General features: G+C 43.3%; 1 protein-coding gene across 4 annotated transcripts in view; it reads right to left on the reverse strand.

The window, feature by feature from the left end:
- Positions 1-18,205, reverse strand: part of LOC133139386 (leucine-rich repeat-containing G-protein coupled receptor 6) — a 98,403-nt gene that overhangs the window by 7,848 nt on the left and 72,350 nt on the right. The window contains exons 5-13 of one of the 4 annotated variants that reach the window (XM_061258891.1): positions 16,642-16,857; positions 15,264-15,335; positions 9,779-9,847; positions 7,027-7,098; positions 6,351-6,422; positions 5,253-5,321; positions 2,216-2,287; positions 683-748; positions 105-176 (exon numbers count right to left, since the gene is read on the reverse strand). In XM_061258891.1, the coding sequence (XP_061114875.1) occupies positions 105-176; positions 683-748; positions 2,216-2,287; positions 5,253-5,321; positions 6,351-6,422; positions 7,027-7,098; positions 9,779-9,847; positions 15,264-15,335; positions 16,642-16,857 (780 nt within the window). The remainder of the gene's footprint in view (positions 1-104; positions 177-682; positions 749-2,215; positions 2,288-5,252; positions 5,322-6,350; positions 6,423-7,026; positions 7,099-9,778; positions 9,848-15,263; positions 15,336-16,641; positions 16,858-18,205) is intronic. The other 3 variants (XM_061258894.1, XM_061258893.1, XM_061258892.1) reach the window with 3 other exon arrangements.

The raw sequence follows: 18,205 nt of genomic DNA on the forward strand, positions 1-18,205 counted from the left end.
ACTCCTAAATATAAGGTTTACGTACCTTCTTACACATTTATAATATATGCCCCCTATATATTCTATGTGAATGTATTGAAAATATGTGTTTCATATGTACTCACAGCGAGCGCAGGGAGCTGAGTTGCTGGAACGTGCTGGCCTCGATCTCCCGTATCAGGTTATGCTGGAGGCCTCTGCAAAGAAGGAGCGAAACAAAAGACCTAATCGGGCTGTTCCTTCAGCCAGCAAAGGGAAAGCACTCCATACAAAGAGAAACTTGGCAGCTAGCTTATGTTTGAATAATAATAAGAAAATAATTGAAGAAAAAGTCAAAAGACTTAACGTCCCGAGGGAAAGGCTTGCACAGGTTACGCACGGAGGTAGACGGCAACGTACACGTACACGTACACACAGTCAGGTTGTTGTGCAATTGTGTGTATCCTTGTGATATATTGCAGTCCTCACCAAATCACGAGTATCCGGTTGTGTGTTTTCAGTTATTTAAGTGATTTGTATTACGTAGACTTGCTCGGCAGCCATTTTGACTGCCGGTGTATCGCAGCTTACGATACAAAAAGTGTTGATGTGAGGCAACCGTGCAGTTTGCACCCCTGTATATTGGGCTTGTGTAGAGTGGGTGGAAGGCCTTAACCTGTGTAGTATGCTAGGAAAACCGAATGAAAAATACACACAAACTCACATTTCCTGGAGCCGTTGGCAGTGATGGAAGCTGGGAAGCTCCTCTATCTGGTTATGTGAAAGTTCACTGCAAAACATCAAGAGGACAAACTTTACGCACGGCTGCAGTTACGGGTGTTATGTGAATTTGAAAACCGCGGCTCCAATGACTAGAAAAAGATTTAAGAGATCCAGGCCAGTTTTAACAGATAGAGATGCAATCTGGGACATGCTGGTTAGTCATCTTTTCTACGCAGTCCATAAATTAGTGCTACTCGAAGGTGCACTTGATCCCTTTCTTTTTAGATGCCATAATTTAAGTCTTCCACGTGGAATTGAAGACCTCATTCTCATTGTGGTGTATGCAGGAAATTGTGCAGTGCAATCCCCACAACCCCCAGAAACCTAACCATTACAGTGTCAACTTAAACAAAAAAGGAAAACAGTTAGACATAGGCCAAATCTTAGGCTTGCTAAAATCAAGTGTTTGGAAGAGACCACTGCTGGGCTCAGTAATTGCAAAGGACCTGGAAGGTCAAGAAAGACCTCTGGAGTTGATGACCGAAGAATTCTCACCATAATGAAGAAAACCATCAGATCAGAAACACTCTTCAGGAGGCAGGTGTGGATATGTCACTGACTATTGTCCACAGAAGACTTCACAAACAGAACTACAAAGGCTACACTGCAAGATGCAAACTAGTTAGCCACTAAAACAGGATGGCCTGGTTACAGCTTGCTAATACATAAGTACTTAAGAAGGATGCAGAGTTCTGGAAAAAGATATTGTGGACAGATGAGACCAAGATTATTTTGATTCACTTGTATCAGAGTGATGGCAAGAGGAACACGTGGAGCAACTGCCCAAGATCCATAACATCCTCATCTGTGAGGTTGTGGGGCAGTATAGTTTATAGTTTCATAGTTTGGGCATGTATGGCTTCCTCCAAATGTTTCCGAATTCATTGGGCGATGCTTCATCCCACAGCAAGACCATGATCCTAAACATACACCAGTGCTCTTTCTTCTTAATGGACTATGTCTCAGTGTTTTTTTATTACCTCTCAGCCTCATAATGGCTTTCTTGACTTTCATTGGCACAACTCAAAATGTATAAAATGCTCTTTAATAAAAGTTGAAAATCCGCCCTGTAATCCCATGTGAACTGTTTGATTACAAATCTAAAATTGTGGAGTACAGAGCCAAATCAAGAAAATAATAGGCCTTTTCCCAAGATTTATGGAGCTCACAACCTGGGTCAAATACGTAATTATTTGGATGAAAATACTTTTCTGTGTTTGATTGATTTAGCCTGGTGCAACTGAACCTTTGTCCTGGGTCTGCTGGTTTTACTTTTCACCTTAAAATAAGCACCTTGTTGAGACCCAGGTAGCCAGGTGAGGTGAGTTAACTGTGTAATCAACTGCTCTAATTGATTAATTAAGTGTAGAGTAACAACAAAAACCGGCAGACCCTGTAGCTCTCCAGGACCAGGGTTGGAGACCACTGATCTGAAGGCGTGTGGTTGAGATGTGAGGGGAGGGGGGGCACTCACAGCACTCTGAGGCTGGGTAGCTGTTGGCACAGGCTCCAAGGCAGGGAGGTAAGTCCGGCCCTCGTCAGAGTCCTGAAAGACACCAGCGTTGGACATGTGAGTGCCCGGAGCCTTTTGTCCTGGGCAAGGCAGGCGAGAATCCCCAGTCAGGCGACACTAACAGCCAGGGACAGATGGCACAATGGAGCCCCCCCACACTGGAAGCCCAGGCCCACCACCGCCCCCACGCCACGGCTGCCAGCCCCGCAATCATCTCCTGAATGGGAGACCCTGTTCGCTTCGCTCTGTCTTCTCTGCCTGGACGTGCCTTCATTGGTCGTCCTTTTAAACAGAGGTCTGCATCCCTATCAATTGCCGTCAACTGGAAGGGAATTCTGTTAATCAACGCTGACAGAAGGACAATCGGACGCAAGCTAACCAGACCCATTAAGATAACCGAATGCAGACCGACGTATTTCTTTAGCAAAATAAAATAATAACAGACCACACGTAATGCTGAGGAACAGTTCAAATCCATTATCCAATCAATGGAAGAACGCTGAAGGGGCCTTCTCATGTGTCCTCCATTGGACGCTAAACAATGCTTGCACCAAACTTGGCATCAACAACAGGAAAGAATTTATCTCTGGGAACCCACATTTAAACGAGCAAGGCTGATACACGCAGCTCAGCGAGAGTACGTGCAGCGGTCCCTGACAACACGCACACCGAACAGGCATCTCAGTGTTCTGACTCTGGGTTGAGGCTTGGTCAATAGGAGCGCCAGTCCATCTACTGTCATGGTACTGTGCCTGAATCGTTTGACAGGAGACACAACCTTGCCGAACCACTGAATAAGTGAAGGCATTTGTTTATTTTTGGCTGGCCATCCTGCTAAGCCTACCCTCATGAAGGAATGTGAACATGTTCTGTCTACAAAATCGCACCATTACATTCGGACAGCTTCAGGTGGCATCTGCGTTGCCCTATGCTGGTTATTTAGCATCAAGCCCAATGATGCCAATTCCAATTCATTCCCTTCAGGAATGTCCAGTGGGGATTTAGCCAAGTAATTGATTAAATTGTAATGCATTTTCTGAAGTAAAATTAACTTGACCCTAATATTAGCTGTGATGCCTTCTGTCTGGAGCCGTATGGGACTCACTATAAACACATCCATATTCCAGTGTCACTACCGCAACATGCACTAATCTGTGCATGAACAGGTAGAACCAAGGAATAGGTAGAGGATACAGGTTGGGAATTTAGCCAGGACACCGAGGAGCGCCCTACAGTATTTCTGCTGGCCCTGGATTCTGACATTCCTGCTTGCAGTATCCCTTTTTCCTTCTTATGTTTGCTTCCCCCCCCCCCCCCCCCCCCCCATGTGCTTCCCGAACAGGAATGCCAAATGGCATGTCTTCACACTGCAGCCCACTGGCCAAACCAGCACAGATATCTGAGCACTAATCAGTGCATGTGTCTTCAACTTGGAGCTAAAGAAGAAGAGCTAAACTGAGCTACAACTGAACCAGCTACTTAGGATTCTGTTTTAGATGTCCCCACAAGCCTTTTACAGTTTTACAGCCAACTGGAATATATGCAGATGGTAGCTTGATATTGCAACTATTTACAACCGAATGTGACAAGATTGTGATAAAGGCTTCTAGAAGTTTCACAAACACTCTGCACCTGCTGTCGAGCACCACTCTCATCGAAACAACTTTTGGGTATGACTTTGAATTATGAGTGCTTGTTGGAGAACAGTTTTCTAACCACTCTGACTGTAAACTGATATTTCTACAGTTCAGTCAATCCACATTTGATATGCAAATTAGCTGTGTGCCTCAGTTACCCCTGTGATGTCACAATGCCATCTGCCCTCTAGCAGCCGAAGGTCATATAGAGTTCATCACTGACTTGATACATGAAGCTACACTCAGTGAGCACTTTATTAGGTATTTATTAGACTTTGTAGACTTCTACTGCTGTAGCCTATCCACTTAGAGTTATGATGCGTTGTGTGTTCAGAGATGCTCTTCTGTGCAGTGAGTGTATGTGCTTCATATAATGTCATTAAACCAATTGCCTTGCAGTATGCATTAACTCCTCATCTCACTCCTCTGATTGGCGGCTATGATATGAATACCTAGCAACTGCATAGCAACTGACTAGTAATACCCTAGCAACTTCGATACTTCATATATGAAGATTATATAATGCTTTTATGCTTCATATACTTCCATTAGGGCAATCGCCTTTAATTATGCAGTAACGCCTCACCTCATCTCTCGGGTCTGCTGTTTTGAATACCTAGCAATCACCTAGCAACCGACTAACTACTGGAACTACTTCAAGCCGTTAAGGTGGCTTCAATATGTAGCTATGGTTACATATCTTGGTTAAGTTCTACTCGAAATAGAGACACGAATCATCCAATCAAGTATTCACCCAGAACATGGTATATGTATATGCTTTCATTAAACGTACACTCAGTGAGCAATTTATTAGGTAGACCTGTACACCAGCTTGTTAATACAAATATTTAATCAGCCAATCATGTGGCAGCAACTAAACGCATGAAAAGACATTGAAATCCTGTGGTCCGAACTGAACAGGGGGGTCCACCAGCGCAAACCGAAGACTATCAATGATTCTGAAAACTGCACGGAGGAATGGTCAGAAATCTTATCACAAATTATAGGAAAAGACTCATAGCTGCCATCTTTGCCACGGGTGTTAAACCAAAGGCTGCCAATAATTGTGGAACCTTGTTACGAAATGCATTTTGTACATTTTGATTCCATTGAATCATTAAAACATGTTGGAAAATAACTTTTATTTCAATAATGGTATTATTTGTTAGTTTACAGTTTTTTTTTTTTTTTACACAATTTCTTTCCCATATTTATCAAGGGTGCCAATAATTCTGGAGCCAACTGTATTTCAGTCAAACATGTGTACACACATGCACATGTGCAGCCCCGCCCGAACATGCCGCATGTGCAAGAGCGTACATGCACGTGCAGTACGTGTGGAAAAGGGCACGGAAACTTACAGTATTTCCAGACTGGTGGTTCCTTTGAGATCGGGGAATTCTCTGATTTCCGTTGCTCCGTTCAGGGACCTGAAACGGACAGAGAGAACTCAATCTGGCATGAATTACGGTGCGCTAGAGTGGAGACAAGCCCCGCAGGCCGCAGTAGACCAGCCTCGGGGACATCGTTGAGTGTTAAGCACTGTGGTCTGAACTCTGCTGAAGGACTCACAGCTCATTTCGCTGTACTGGAGAGCAAACTAATATACCTTGCGCCCCCCTTCCAAAAACAACACCGTTACACCGCGTAGAACAAGAGGCTTGGGAGCTGTCCTGTTGCGTTCAGCATCCTTCATGTTCTCTGCACATCATTCATCATTTCCAAGGATTTGTAAAATGAGAGATTTATAAAGTACCAAGTTCTCACACTTCATCTAGGCAAGAACATGCCCGTGTGGGGGATAATGCTTGCTAACATTGACCTGAAGTCGGTCAACTACATGAGAAGTGTATGACCTGGCTTTGGATAAAAGCGTCAGCCAAATGACATGTAATGTAATGTAATTTTGGCCACTGTTTATTAGTTTCCAATTGCTTGTATGGATAAACTAGACTAGACTAACTTAGACTATTTAGTTTTATATGGAGAATCCATTCAAAATTTTATTTAGTCTAGGACTAGCCTTAATCTGTGTCTGTGAAGCAGGCAAATAAGCAAAACTTTATTTTGTATAGCACATTTCATACCGAACTGCAGTACAATGTGCTGTACATGACCCAACCCAAAATAACAGAAACAAAGTAGCAAATTGACAATTTAACAACGCAATGGGTTCAGGTTCAAAAAAATATTTCAAGAGATTAATAATATCCATGTAAGCATTTTGTTCCAAACAGGAGTTGGCTCTGCATTCTTCTGTGGAGGAGCTGGCAGCAGTAGAGTCTCCTGAAGCCTGAGATAAAAACCTTGTGAACTATTCGTTGATTTCATATCCCCCTTCACTCACATTTGCCCTGTGAGTAGTCGAGTATATGAGAAATCATTTCAACATCGAATGTTCACCTTTCCTGCTGGCGGAAATTGCAGGCTTAAGAGTTGTGAAGGTCTGGGTTACTCACAGCGTGTGCAGTTTGGGTAAGAACTGGAAGGCGGATTTGCCCACAAACTGGATGGGATTCTCATAGAAATGACTGCAAGTGAAAATAAAGCAAAAAGAACAATTACTTAATGTTTCTGTTTTAACATACTGGACATACTTTATCTGCAGTGTCTTGAAAACCTCTTTTTACATAGCTGTTATGACCATTATCAATGTTGGCTGTTGGGGTTGAGAGATTAGGGGTGCTGCATGTTGGCAGTTGGGGCTGAGAGATTAGGGGAGGTGCATGTTGGCAGTTGGGGTTGAGAGATTAGGGGGGTGCATGTTGGCGGTTGGGGTTGAGAGATTAGGGGGGGTGCTGCATGTTGGCGGTTGGGGCTGAGAGATTAGGGGGGTGCGTGTTGGCAGTTGGGGCTGAGAGATTAGGGGAGGTATATGTTGGCAGTTGGGGCTGAGAGATTAGGGGTGCTGCATGTTGGCCATTGGGGCTGAGAGATTAGGGGGGTGCATGTTGGCCATTGGGGTTGAGAGATTAGGGGAGCTGCGTGTTGGCAATTGGGGTTGAGAGATTGGGGGGGGGGGGGGGGGGGGGGGGGTGCATGTTGGCTGTTGGGGCTGAGAGATTAGGGGAGGTGCATGTTGGCAGTTGGGGCTGAGAGATTAGGAGGACATCATTACCCCTAAGAAGAACTCACATGGTCTGCAGGAGAGGGTTCCCCACAAAGGCCCTCTCAGGAATGGCCTTGATGTTATTGTTGTGGAATCCCCTGTGGTGAAAGAAATAAATATTATTAAAGAAATATTATATATTATATTATTATAGTACATTATAATACATAAATTCAAAAAATGTATTAATGTGGTCATTTAGGGGTGACTGCCTTATCTCTTTTGGCTGTTATTTTGAAAAGTTATTTCAGGAAAACCCATTCCTGCTCTACTTATTCACAGTAGTTTAGAGGCCTTCGCTGTTCGTGACTGAGTTTCAGAACCCTGTTAACGCACAGTGAGCATGTCACAAGCAGCACCTGTCTCTCAAAAGCTGAAAACACTTTTGGACATGTGAGAAGGGAGGCTTTAAATACTTGTATGAGCATCTGCTGTGGCTGAGTGAGATTACATCGGAGGGCCACATTATCTGCGCTAAATAGGATTACCAGGGAAAACAAAACCATAACATTCACATGGGGCAGGGGTATGCTGTCATGCCAGGGTTCTGACACTGAAGCCCACTGCACTATTCTCAGTCAAACTGCAGGATTACTGAAGCTAACCACACTATTCTCAGTATAACTGCACGATTGCTGAAGCTAACCACACTATTCTCAGTGAAACTGCAGGATTGCTGAAGCTAACAACACTATTCTCAGTCAAACTGCAGGATTACTGAAGCTAACCACACTATTCTCAGTATAACTGCACGATTGCTGAAGCTAACCACACTATTCTCAGTGAAACTGCAGGATTGCTGAAGCTAACAACACTATTCTCAGTCAAACTGCAGGATTACTGAAGCTAACCACACTATTCTCAGTATAACTGCACGATTACTGAAGCTAACCACACTATTCTCAGTGAAACTGCAGGATTGCTGAAGCTAACAACACTATTCTCAGTCAAACTGCAGGATTGCTGAAGCTAACCACACTATTCTCAGTAAAACTACATGATTGCTGAAGCTAACAACAGTATTCTCAGTGAAACTGCAGGATTGCTGAAGCTAACAACACTATTCTCAGTATAACTGCACGACTGCTGAAGCTAACCGCTCTATTCTCAGTAAAACTGCAGGACTGCTGAAGCTAACCACACTATTCTCAGTATAACTGCAAGATTGCTGAAGCTAACAACACTATTCTCAGTAAAACTGCAGGATTGCTGAAGCTAACCACACTATTCTCAGTATAACTGCACGATTGCTGAAGCTAACCACACTATTCTCAGTATAACTGCACGATTGCTGAAGCTAACAACACTATTCTCAGTATAACTGCACGATTGCTGAAGCTAACAACACTATTCTCAGTCAAACTGCAGGATTGCTGAAGCTAACCACACTATTCTCAGTAAAACTACATGATTGCTGAAGCTAACAACACTATTCTCAGTGAAACTGCAGGATTGCTGAAGCTAACAACACTATTCTCAGTATAACTGCACGACTGCTGAAGCTAACCGCTCTATTTTCAGTAAGACTGCAGGATTGCTGAAGCTGACCACACTATTCTCAGTCAAACTGCAGGATTGCTGAAGCTAACAACACTATTCTCAGTATAACTGCACGACTGCTGAAGCTAACCGCTCTATTTTCAGTAAGACTGCAGGATTGCTGAAGCTAACCACACTATTCTCAGTCAAACTGCAGGATTGCTGAAGCTAACCACACTATTCTCAGTAAAACTGCATGATTGCTGAAGCTAACAACACTATTCTCAGTGAAACTGCAGGACTGCTGAAGCTAACCACACTATTCTCAGTATAACTGCAAGATTGCTGAAGCTAACAACACTATTCTCAGTAAAACTGCAGGATTGCTGAAGCTAACCACACTCTTCTCAGTATAACTGCACGATTGCTGAAGCTAACAACTCTATTCTCAGTAAAACTGCAGGACTGCTGAAGCTAACCACACTATTCTCAGTATAACTGCAGGATTGCTGAAGCTAACCACACTATTCTCAGTCAAACTGCAGGATTGCTGAAGCTAACCACACTATTCTCAGTCAAACTGCAGGATTGCTGAAGCTAACCACACTATTCTCAGTAAAACTGCACGATTGCTGAAGCTAACAACACTATTCTCAGTGAAACTGCAGGATTGCTGAAGCTAACAACACTATTCTCAGTATAACTGCACGACTGCTGAAGCTAACCGCTCTATTCTCAGTAAAACTGCAGGACTGCTGAAGCTAACCACACTATTCTCAGTATAACTGCAAGATTGCTGAAGCTAACAACACTATTCTCAGTAAAACTGCAGGATTGCTGAAGCTAACCACACTATTCTCAGTATAACTGCTTGATTGCTGAAGCTAACCACACTATTCTCAGTATAACTGCACGATTGCTGAAGCTAACAACACTATTCTCAGTATAACTGCACGATTGCTGAAGCTAACAACACTATTCTCAGTATAACTGCATGATTACTGAAGCTAGCAACACTATTCTCAGTGAAACTGCAGGATTTCTGAAGCTAACCACACTATTCTCAGTATAACTGCACGATTGCTGAAGCTAACCACACTATTCTCAGTATAACTGCACGATTGCTGAAGCTAACCACACTATTCTCAGTATAACTGCGGGATTGCTGAAGCTAACCACACTATTCTCAGTATAACTGCGGGATTGCTGAAGCTAACCGCACTATTCTCAGTATAACTACAGGATTGCAGAAGGCCCACTGCACTGTTCTCAGTATAACTACAGGATTGGCACACTCACAGCTCCTGAAGCTTGGCTAGGGTTCTGATAGCCACTGGGAACTCCTGCAGGTCATTGTAGTTCAGGTCTCTGAGGAGAACAGGATAACTTTCACATTAGTAAACAGGTAAAGTGACCATGCTGTGAATTCATATTAAAAATCTCTCAGGTTGTGTTGTTGCTTCTGGTACAGATTTCTTTTTATGAGGTGTGTTCTTGGGGTTTGAGCTCCTTTTAGTTTCTGCATGAGGTTAGATCTGTTAATTGTTTTTCTTTGTTGGACAATTTATTTTCCTTTGCTTAAGTAGAAGATCAAGTCCTTGGGATGAAACCTCCAGAACACCAGCAGAACGTGTTTGGCTATGACTGTTTGCTGACGGAGACAACTGCAGTTTGATATTCTTGGTCTTACATCAGACGACCTCTAATTCACAAGGTGTTTATGTTGGAATGTGCTTTTAATGGCAGACTAGGAAACTTTGTCAGGTGAAGGAATTAAGCCAGAGAATAAAACAAGCTTGTTGTCATGGTTGTGAAGCCGCTAGCACAGGTGCTGGAGAAACGTGTTTGTATGCGAATTGATGTTTTCAAAAGGCTCCATTGTTTTATTACAGTTGAGTTCTAATGTCTCTTTTCAACTTTATTCAACTGAAAATTAAAGGGTACAATAATGAAAATCCTTTAATTCAAGAAAGCTCCTTTTTATGGAGTTGTGTTTGCACTTTTAAATGAGGAATTAAAAGGAAAAGAAAATATATAGAAATGACTGGGGGGATGGGGGTTGGGAGGGGGAGAGGAAAAGAAATAGGCCTGGATTTAGCCCCAGGTCTCCCTCTTTAGCATCCAGCCCTTGTTGTCATGATAGCTCCTCCACAGACTATCAAAATACTGCACTGGCTGCACCTCATTATCCGTGTAATTATAAGTATTATCCTTCAGTGTTAAGTGTAAGCTTTCAAAACAGTCTAAATGTTTACGTTTTGGGGAAGGTTTCTGGCGCGCGGCCCGATGTCTTTTGAAGTGAGTCCTCAAATTCGATGGGACCTGCCTTGGCCGGGAGCCCAGGTGGGGTTTAACACACTGTTTGTGTGTGTGTGTGTGTGTATGTGTGTGTGCATGAGTGTGTGAGTGTGTGTGTGTCTGTGTGTGTGTGTGAGTGTGTGTGCGTGTGAGTGTGTGTGTGTGTGTGTGTGTGTGCGTGTGCGTGTGAGTGTGAGTGTGTGTGTGTGTGTGTGTGTGTGTGAGTGTGTGTGTGAGTGCGTGTGCGTGTGTGTGCGTGTGAGTGTGAGTGTGTGTGCGTGTGAGTGTGTGTGCCTGTGCCTGTGCCTGTGTGCGTGAGTGTGTGTGTGTGAGTGCGTGTAAGTGTGTGTGTGTGTGTGGGTGTGTGTGTGTGGTGGGGGGTTAATTCGCGAAGCTGAGGTCTCGCCATATTCCACCGGCAGCTGTGTGGATGGCCCACGTGCTGGGGGACACCGCAGACCACAGCTGTAGGCCAGCTGCCCTAACATCCCCCCAAACCCCCCCCCCCCCCGCCCCCCTCCCCCCGCCCCTCATTATCACTGCCCAAGCCCCAGGGTTTACACAAGGTGAACTCTCACACACCTGCACCCCAAGACACCCAATCATTTTGATTGTTGTCTTACTCTCAGATTTTGCGTTCGCATTGATTCACTCAACTCAGAGACAGAGAAATTTGTTCTGCACACCTTAAATACACATGCCAACAAAGCGGACCCTGTTCAGAAATGTGATATTAGTTGCAAAACCTTAGTAAATCTGACTTGCGAGAGAAATGGCACATTTTATGTTTCATTAATTAAAATTCATTGTCACGTTGTGAAATTATGTGACAACTATATTCCTGGGGGGAAGTGATGGCAGGCCTGAGATCGGCATTGGCCAAACAGGTGTGGCCTTTTACTTTCGAGTAGATACAAAAGAAGGGGAGAAAAAAACGAATCGCGTCGGCCGTTCGAGAAGTCTGGTTTTGCTCTCTGTACGTTTGGAACATCAGTTAGCCTTTTTTTTCTGCATTTCTGTTTTGAAATGTTTCCTTGATACGGTCCAGTCGAATAATGCTTTTAATTTCCTGAACCGACATCATTGTTTGGATCAGGGAGTGCGCTGCCTCGGTAACACGCCCAACAATAACACGGCTATAGGCCGGTTTCTTACACAAACAGCTCGGCATCGTCGAAGCGAACACTTTCTACCGCCAACGCTCCAGATTATGCAGATGGCATCAGCCGGACTGGCGTCTCACGTTACCCGAAAAAGGATCACAGTTCATGTGGATTAGCCCGACATTCTGCCTTAATTATAAGCGGGATAAAGACTGTAATCAGATACAGGGTGCGCAGCTCGCCGTTCCTAACCGAAATGACCGAAAAATGCAATCGTGTTATAACTCAATAAGTCGGAACCAGATAGCGGAGATCTGGACCTCGGAAGTTGCACTCTCCTGTTTATTCAAAATTACTGCAGTATGGAATCGCAGGCTTAGGGCCAGTAGGGCTAAGACCAGGTTTATTTTTGTGCAAGAGGACGATGAAGAAGACGACGACGACGATGATGAAGTGCACAAGAAGACGTGTTTTACGCAGGTGGGAATATTAATTACGGTGAATCGGTCATTGTGAAACCTAATCACAAATCCCCCCCGCCAACATAAAGTACTGTTTTATAGTTTAGAAAGATCAGTATTAGCGTCACTTATGAAATTGTCACAGCTTTAGTCAGGTCTTCCTTTTGATGACACATTAATTAATATGAGTGAGTGAATTCCCATATTGAACTGAAAAAAAAAACAAGAGTTTACCTTTAACTGTCAAAAAGAGCCTTGTTTTCATACAACTCTATATCACGCAATAATGAGTGAAAGAAAAATATCATATTGTTCCTCATTTTCACATAACCTTTATCAGTCAGATGTGATGACACTGCGGTCTCTTGAGGGAAAGACCTAGTAGGAGGCCACTGTACATATAGATATTCAGAATTTATGTTTTTTGCATTTATACATGCAATATATTGTATATTGTATGTAAGAATTACGTATTTTAGCTACAATATCTCATCTGATTAAGCCAATTCTCTCTGGAATGTGTCTGGAATCTCATGATTCTGAATGAAGAGTAAAGTTGGATAACTGATATCCCAGCCGCAAAACATCCCATAAACTGTAAAGCCTTATGCTTTGTACTTCAGTAGGTCATTAAAATAGCAAATGTCAAACATTCACTTTCTAAGAGACCACCATGTCTCTGACACGCTCCCAGTCTCTTAATTTTACATCATGTTCTAGATTTTTTTTAAATATAGGAATTCATTTAAACATTGGATTCATTTTCACACAGCATTTCTTGCCAAGAATCTGGATTGCATCCTAACAATTGAGTGAGATTGTCTACTATTATAAAATGAATTGTAGGCGATTCACTCTTTTACTTTATACTTTATAAAGTACTTGGATTAACCAAATTGTTTCATAGTTTAAATAATTAAACAGCAGACTGTTTTTTTAAATCAACATGCACTGTGAATACTGTTTTATTTATATTACATTTTTAGATTAAAATTATGAATCCAAAATAATTCCATACTTTATGACATTGAATAGTAACATTGAAAAAAATACATTTAACCGCATTACTTTCGTCCATTTGCCTGTCATTTAGGCAAATGGACTTAATACATTTTTTTAATCTTCTTTTTCTCATGTCAGTAGTTATTTGATATTTGCGGTTTTGCATAATAGTATATTTGGTAAATGGTTGGCATTTATATAGTGCCTTTATCCAACGCACTGTACAATTGATGCTTCTCATTCACCCATTCATACACACACTCACACACCGACAGTGATTGGCTGCCATGCAAGGCACCGACCAGCTCGTCAGGTTAGGTGTCTTGCTCAGGGACACTTCGACACAGCCCAGGCAGGGGATCAAACCGGCAACCCTCCGACTGCCAGACGACTGCTCTTACTGCCTGAGCCATGTCACCCCTATATATATTTGAAGAGAGGAACTGCAGACAAGAGCCTGTTTGTGTTTAATCACATGAAACTGGTAAACTGACATACCAGGTACAAAAGAGCAATTGGCTGCATTTCCAGTGAAACAAGGAACCAGGGTTTACATGTATCATTTGCATGTTGTGGCAAATTATTTTAAAAAACTGCCTTTGGGCCCAGTGATGAATAGAAGTACTTCAAACAGAAGTCATTGAGAGGGCAATTATTTTCAGGTAATACGAGGGCCATGGTTATTAAGTGCAATATAATATTTATTGAAGTATATCTCGAAAAAAGATACATTTTCACAAATCGTATTATTATTCTTTGTATGAACCTAATGAAGTTAGTCCCATTAGAGATAAAAATCTCTTCTCCAACCAGGCCAAGATGGGCAGCGGTACATATAGTTTCACACACAATAATAAAAGTCCCATCAAAACAACTCTCCGGCTAAAAATGCTATGGAACAAAAGTGCACAGGAGAAATACAATCACATTTTCTATATAAAACGGTCACAGTTATCAATAGACTTTTATACCGTGGACTTTACAACGGCTTTAAATTCATTGAGAGTAACTAGGTCCTGATGTTTCTTTTGCAGACTATTCCAGGTTGAGTGCAGAAAACATAATATAAAAAAACCTTCTTTACTAACTCTGTCCGAGTTTTAGGAACAACAGTCTTAAGCACAGTGTCCCGACACCGTAACCTGCTGTATGAGGTCCACATTTCTGGGGCATAAACAGTGATAAGTAACAGAAATGTCTACCTAGAATGGCCTTATGAACAAAAACAACACCAATGTCTAATCTGATGTGTGGAAAGAGCAAGCCAGTTTACTTTGGAGTACAATATACAGCGATTAGTGTGGGCTTTACAGTTAATCTAGCTGGAAAACAAGACGGTGTCCCAAAACGACCTCAACTGTCTGCTCATTGCTTTACTGATGGATTATTTACAGTCAACAAACGGCACTGATATCTGAGCGAACATCGAGTTGTTGAATCACACGCCATTATTACACGTTGCGCTTGTGGTAAGAACACAGCCAGATATCCCGTTTTCTTCGACTTGACGTCTTAAAGTTATAGGGTGTTGGATTCCAAAGCCAACACTGCGCTTGTATGTATTGGTGTATAAGGGAATTCTCAAGAATTTATGCTTTCTATCCATCGCCCAGTATTATAATGTAAGTGGGCTGAACCGACATAGAAACAGCTGCATTTCTGGAAGTGTATGTGATTTGCATGCTTTATAAGTCCAAGTAAAGCAGAATGGAACGAGGTCCTTTCAGGACCTTAGAAAAAGATTTGCAGTACAGTTGTGCGTGTGTCAGCCCAAATTGTATGTGTAGCTGGTGTTTGAAAATGCAGGTCGTTTGTGGACTGTGCTACAAAGTGAGTATCATTTTACATCTGTAGCCTGAGGCCGTTTAGTCATAGTGTGGCCAGTTTTGTTACGATACCTTAAAGAACAGATATACTCACAGAGTCTCTAGACTGTGCAGTCCTTCAAAGCAATTCTTTCCGAGTGTCTGGATCATGTTGTTATGAAGATGGCTGGACATGAAAAAGATGATGTTGTGAAGGTTAAAGGTTAAATTATCGGCCATAACTAATTACTTTAGAAAAAGACGTTCTCACACACTCTTTTGAATTGAATTTCCATTTGTGCCTCTCGAGTCATGATGTCAATATAGATATATAACTCTGTGATAAACACAACACAGCACTACTTAATCGCTTGTTAATGCTCATGTTAGAAACCACAAATGCGTTGCTTGGAATGTTGTGGTAATGCCACTATTTGAATCAGTGCTGACAAAAAAGTTCAATGGAATGCTGGACAGCTGCTTAGCCTCTAAGTTAACAGCATTTATAAGTAGTGAAAGATGTCTGCATTGGTTAGAGCAACACATACTGTATATCTGCTAATGCACAAACAATGAGTAACTGGAGTTAGCATGATCAGCATGACGAATAAATAACGATGCAAGCATCAGTGAACCAAAAGTGGATTCACGACAGTGAATAGTTCTGAAGGTTCCATAATGTTATGTTGAACTCATACCTCCAGAATGCTACCCTGGTGTAAAATCCAGCTCTGTCCAGCTTGAAATTACCAGCTACCAGCTGTTTCTAAACATAGCTTCAGCTGGTCAAACCTCGTTGAGTATGGACCTGGTCTGAACTGGTCAACCGGCTACCAGCTGTTTCAAAGCCTAGCTTGGGATGTTCCACAGGAGTGTAGGCTGATCGTTACTCAACATTGCTGAGCTATCATCCTATTAACTTGTAGTAAAGGGTTATAGTAACGAGGTGGTGCATTAAGTGGAGTGGCGAGAAACAGAAATACCTGTGCGAGGTATTAAATGCTGTGGAGTAAGGTTAACGGCGCAGACCTGCGACAGCCTTTGTCAGGTATTGCTTTCCTTGTCTATTCATTTTGTAGTTGGGGGAGTACGTAGCCTAGTGGCCAAGGTACATGACTGGGGCCCAGAAGGTTTGTGGTTCAAGCCCCGGTGTAGCCATGATAAGATCTGCACAGCTGGGGGGGGGTTGTCCTCTGCTTAGTCCGATCAACGGTAAGTCACTTTGAATGAAATATTTGGCTAAATATCAAATTAATATTATTACCAAGCGGTTTCTACCGCAGGAAATGCATTGGACTCCCAGGACCGTCCACCGGTGCTGGTAACTCTGGTCATCACACCATAACACCAGCCAGGTCACCTAACTGAGCTGCCCAGCCACCTGATTCGTTATAGGCGTTCCCCTCACCCAGGGGCCTGGGGGGGTCCTGGAGAGCAACATAACGCACAGGCTCGATTTCACTCGGCCCCCGTCTCCCGTGAACGACACTCACAGGACCACCAGGCTGGAGAGGTTGCGGAAGGCAGCGTCGGGGATGTGCCGGATGCGGTTGAGGGCCAGGGTCATGGCCTGCAGGGCCGGCAGGTTGTTGAGGGCGCGGATGGGGATCTCCGTCAGGGCGTTGTCGTCCAGCCACAGGTGCCTCAGGGAGTGCAGGCCCAGAAACGTCCGCTCGGGGACCTCCGATATCAGGTTGGCGTCCAGGCGTCTGTGAGGGGGAGGGGGAGAGACAAGCGGAAAAGGGCCGTGAGGGGGGGAACGTTTAGCGGACGCGTCGCACCGTTCCCAACGCATTTGTGGTCTGCGGAGCCTTGCAACGGCGGGATTCGCGGCTTCGGAGACACGAGGAATAGCAACACTGCAAAAAATGTCTTAACAAGCGCTTTTAGTCTTTTAATAAGACTTAATATCTTATTATTTCTCTCTCAAGTGGATAATATTAGTAAGTTACTGTTTGCTTGACACATGGTATTCTGAGCCCCTTGGCAAGTCTTGAAATGAGTCAAACTTTCTCACCTCATTGGTAGTTTTTTGTCTCATTTAGCAAAAAAGCAATAGAAATAAGATTTTAAGTCTAAATGTAAGACTAAGATACTTAATTTGTTAATATTTTTAGTTTTTTTGTGAATAAACTTCAAGTGTCAGTGCAAGTTACCCCAATGAGCAAGGTTACAATTTATCCGCACAGATTTTTCAGAGTCTGTCAAAGCATAGACACAGAACACCTGAGATAACCAGAAGTATTTTACTATTACCAAACCCTCTCCCACCAAAAAAAACCAACTTTGTCTTCCTCTGCATCTGCATCGGTCTTCCATAAACCGCCTTCGTCCAAGAACAAAGTTGACGCTAATCCCACCAACGCGTTAGCGACTTGCAGCCCGAGTCTCCAGCATAGCCACAGGGTTGCCATTTTGTTTAGTTTTTTTTTTTTACAAGCCTGAGTTCCCTTATTAGACAAAATGAAAACAGGATGAAAAGCGCCGGAGAGAACTCCCTATTCTTTACAGGACCTCTGTTGTGGTGGACTGATGAAATACCTTGGCATTAGCACGAGCGGTAATTATACCAATTAAGCCTTCCCCAGCCCCCACCCTGGGAGTGACTTGGGGGAGCGGAGGCTTCCTGAGTGGGTGATTTATACCTGAGCTAATTAAACTATCTTCAGCTCTGCCAGAGCAGGCAGGCCGAGGGACGGGTGGAGGCTTGCGCTCGGTGCCGATCTTCAGATAAGGCCGCCACACTTGCACATCCGCAGGTGTTCTGCCCAACCACCTTCCTCCTCCCCCGTTACCACGCCGGCAAGAAAAAGGGGAATTTTAATTACAGTTGATTCGAGGGGGAAGAAGTCCTAAAGAATATAATCAACTTTGAATGAACACCCCTAACCTCCCCCCCCTGCTCCTCTCCGCTGGCAGGGAGTGCGCTTGGTATTTATAGAAAGTACACCGGGACCCAGACCACATTAAGGCCCGCTGGAAGGCGAAGCCCTCTTTCTGTCAGTTTCATCCCACTCGCTCTTGTGATTTTGTGTAATGTTGTGCTGATAGGCCATT

This window comes from Conger conger, chromosome 10 (assembly GCF_963514075.1).
Source record: "Conger conger chromosome 10, fConCon1.1, whole genome shotgun sequence".
Taxonomy (NCBI): domain Eukaryota; kingdom Metazoa; phylum Chordata; class Actinopteri; order Anguilliformes; family Congridae; genus Conger; species Conger conger.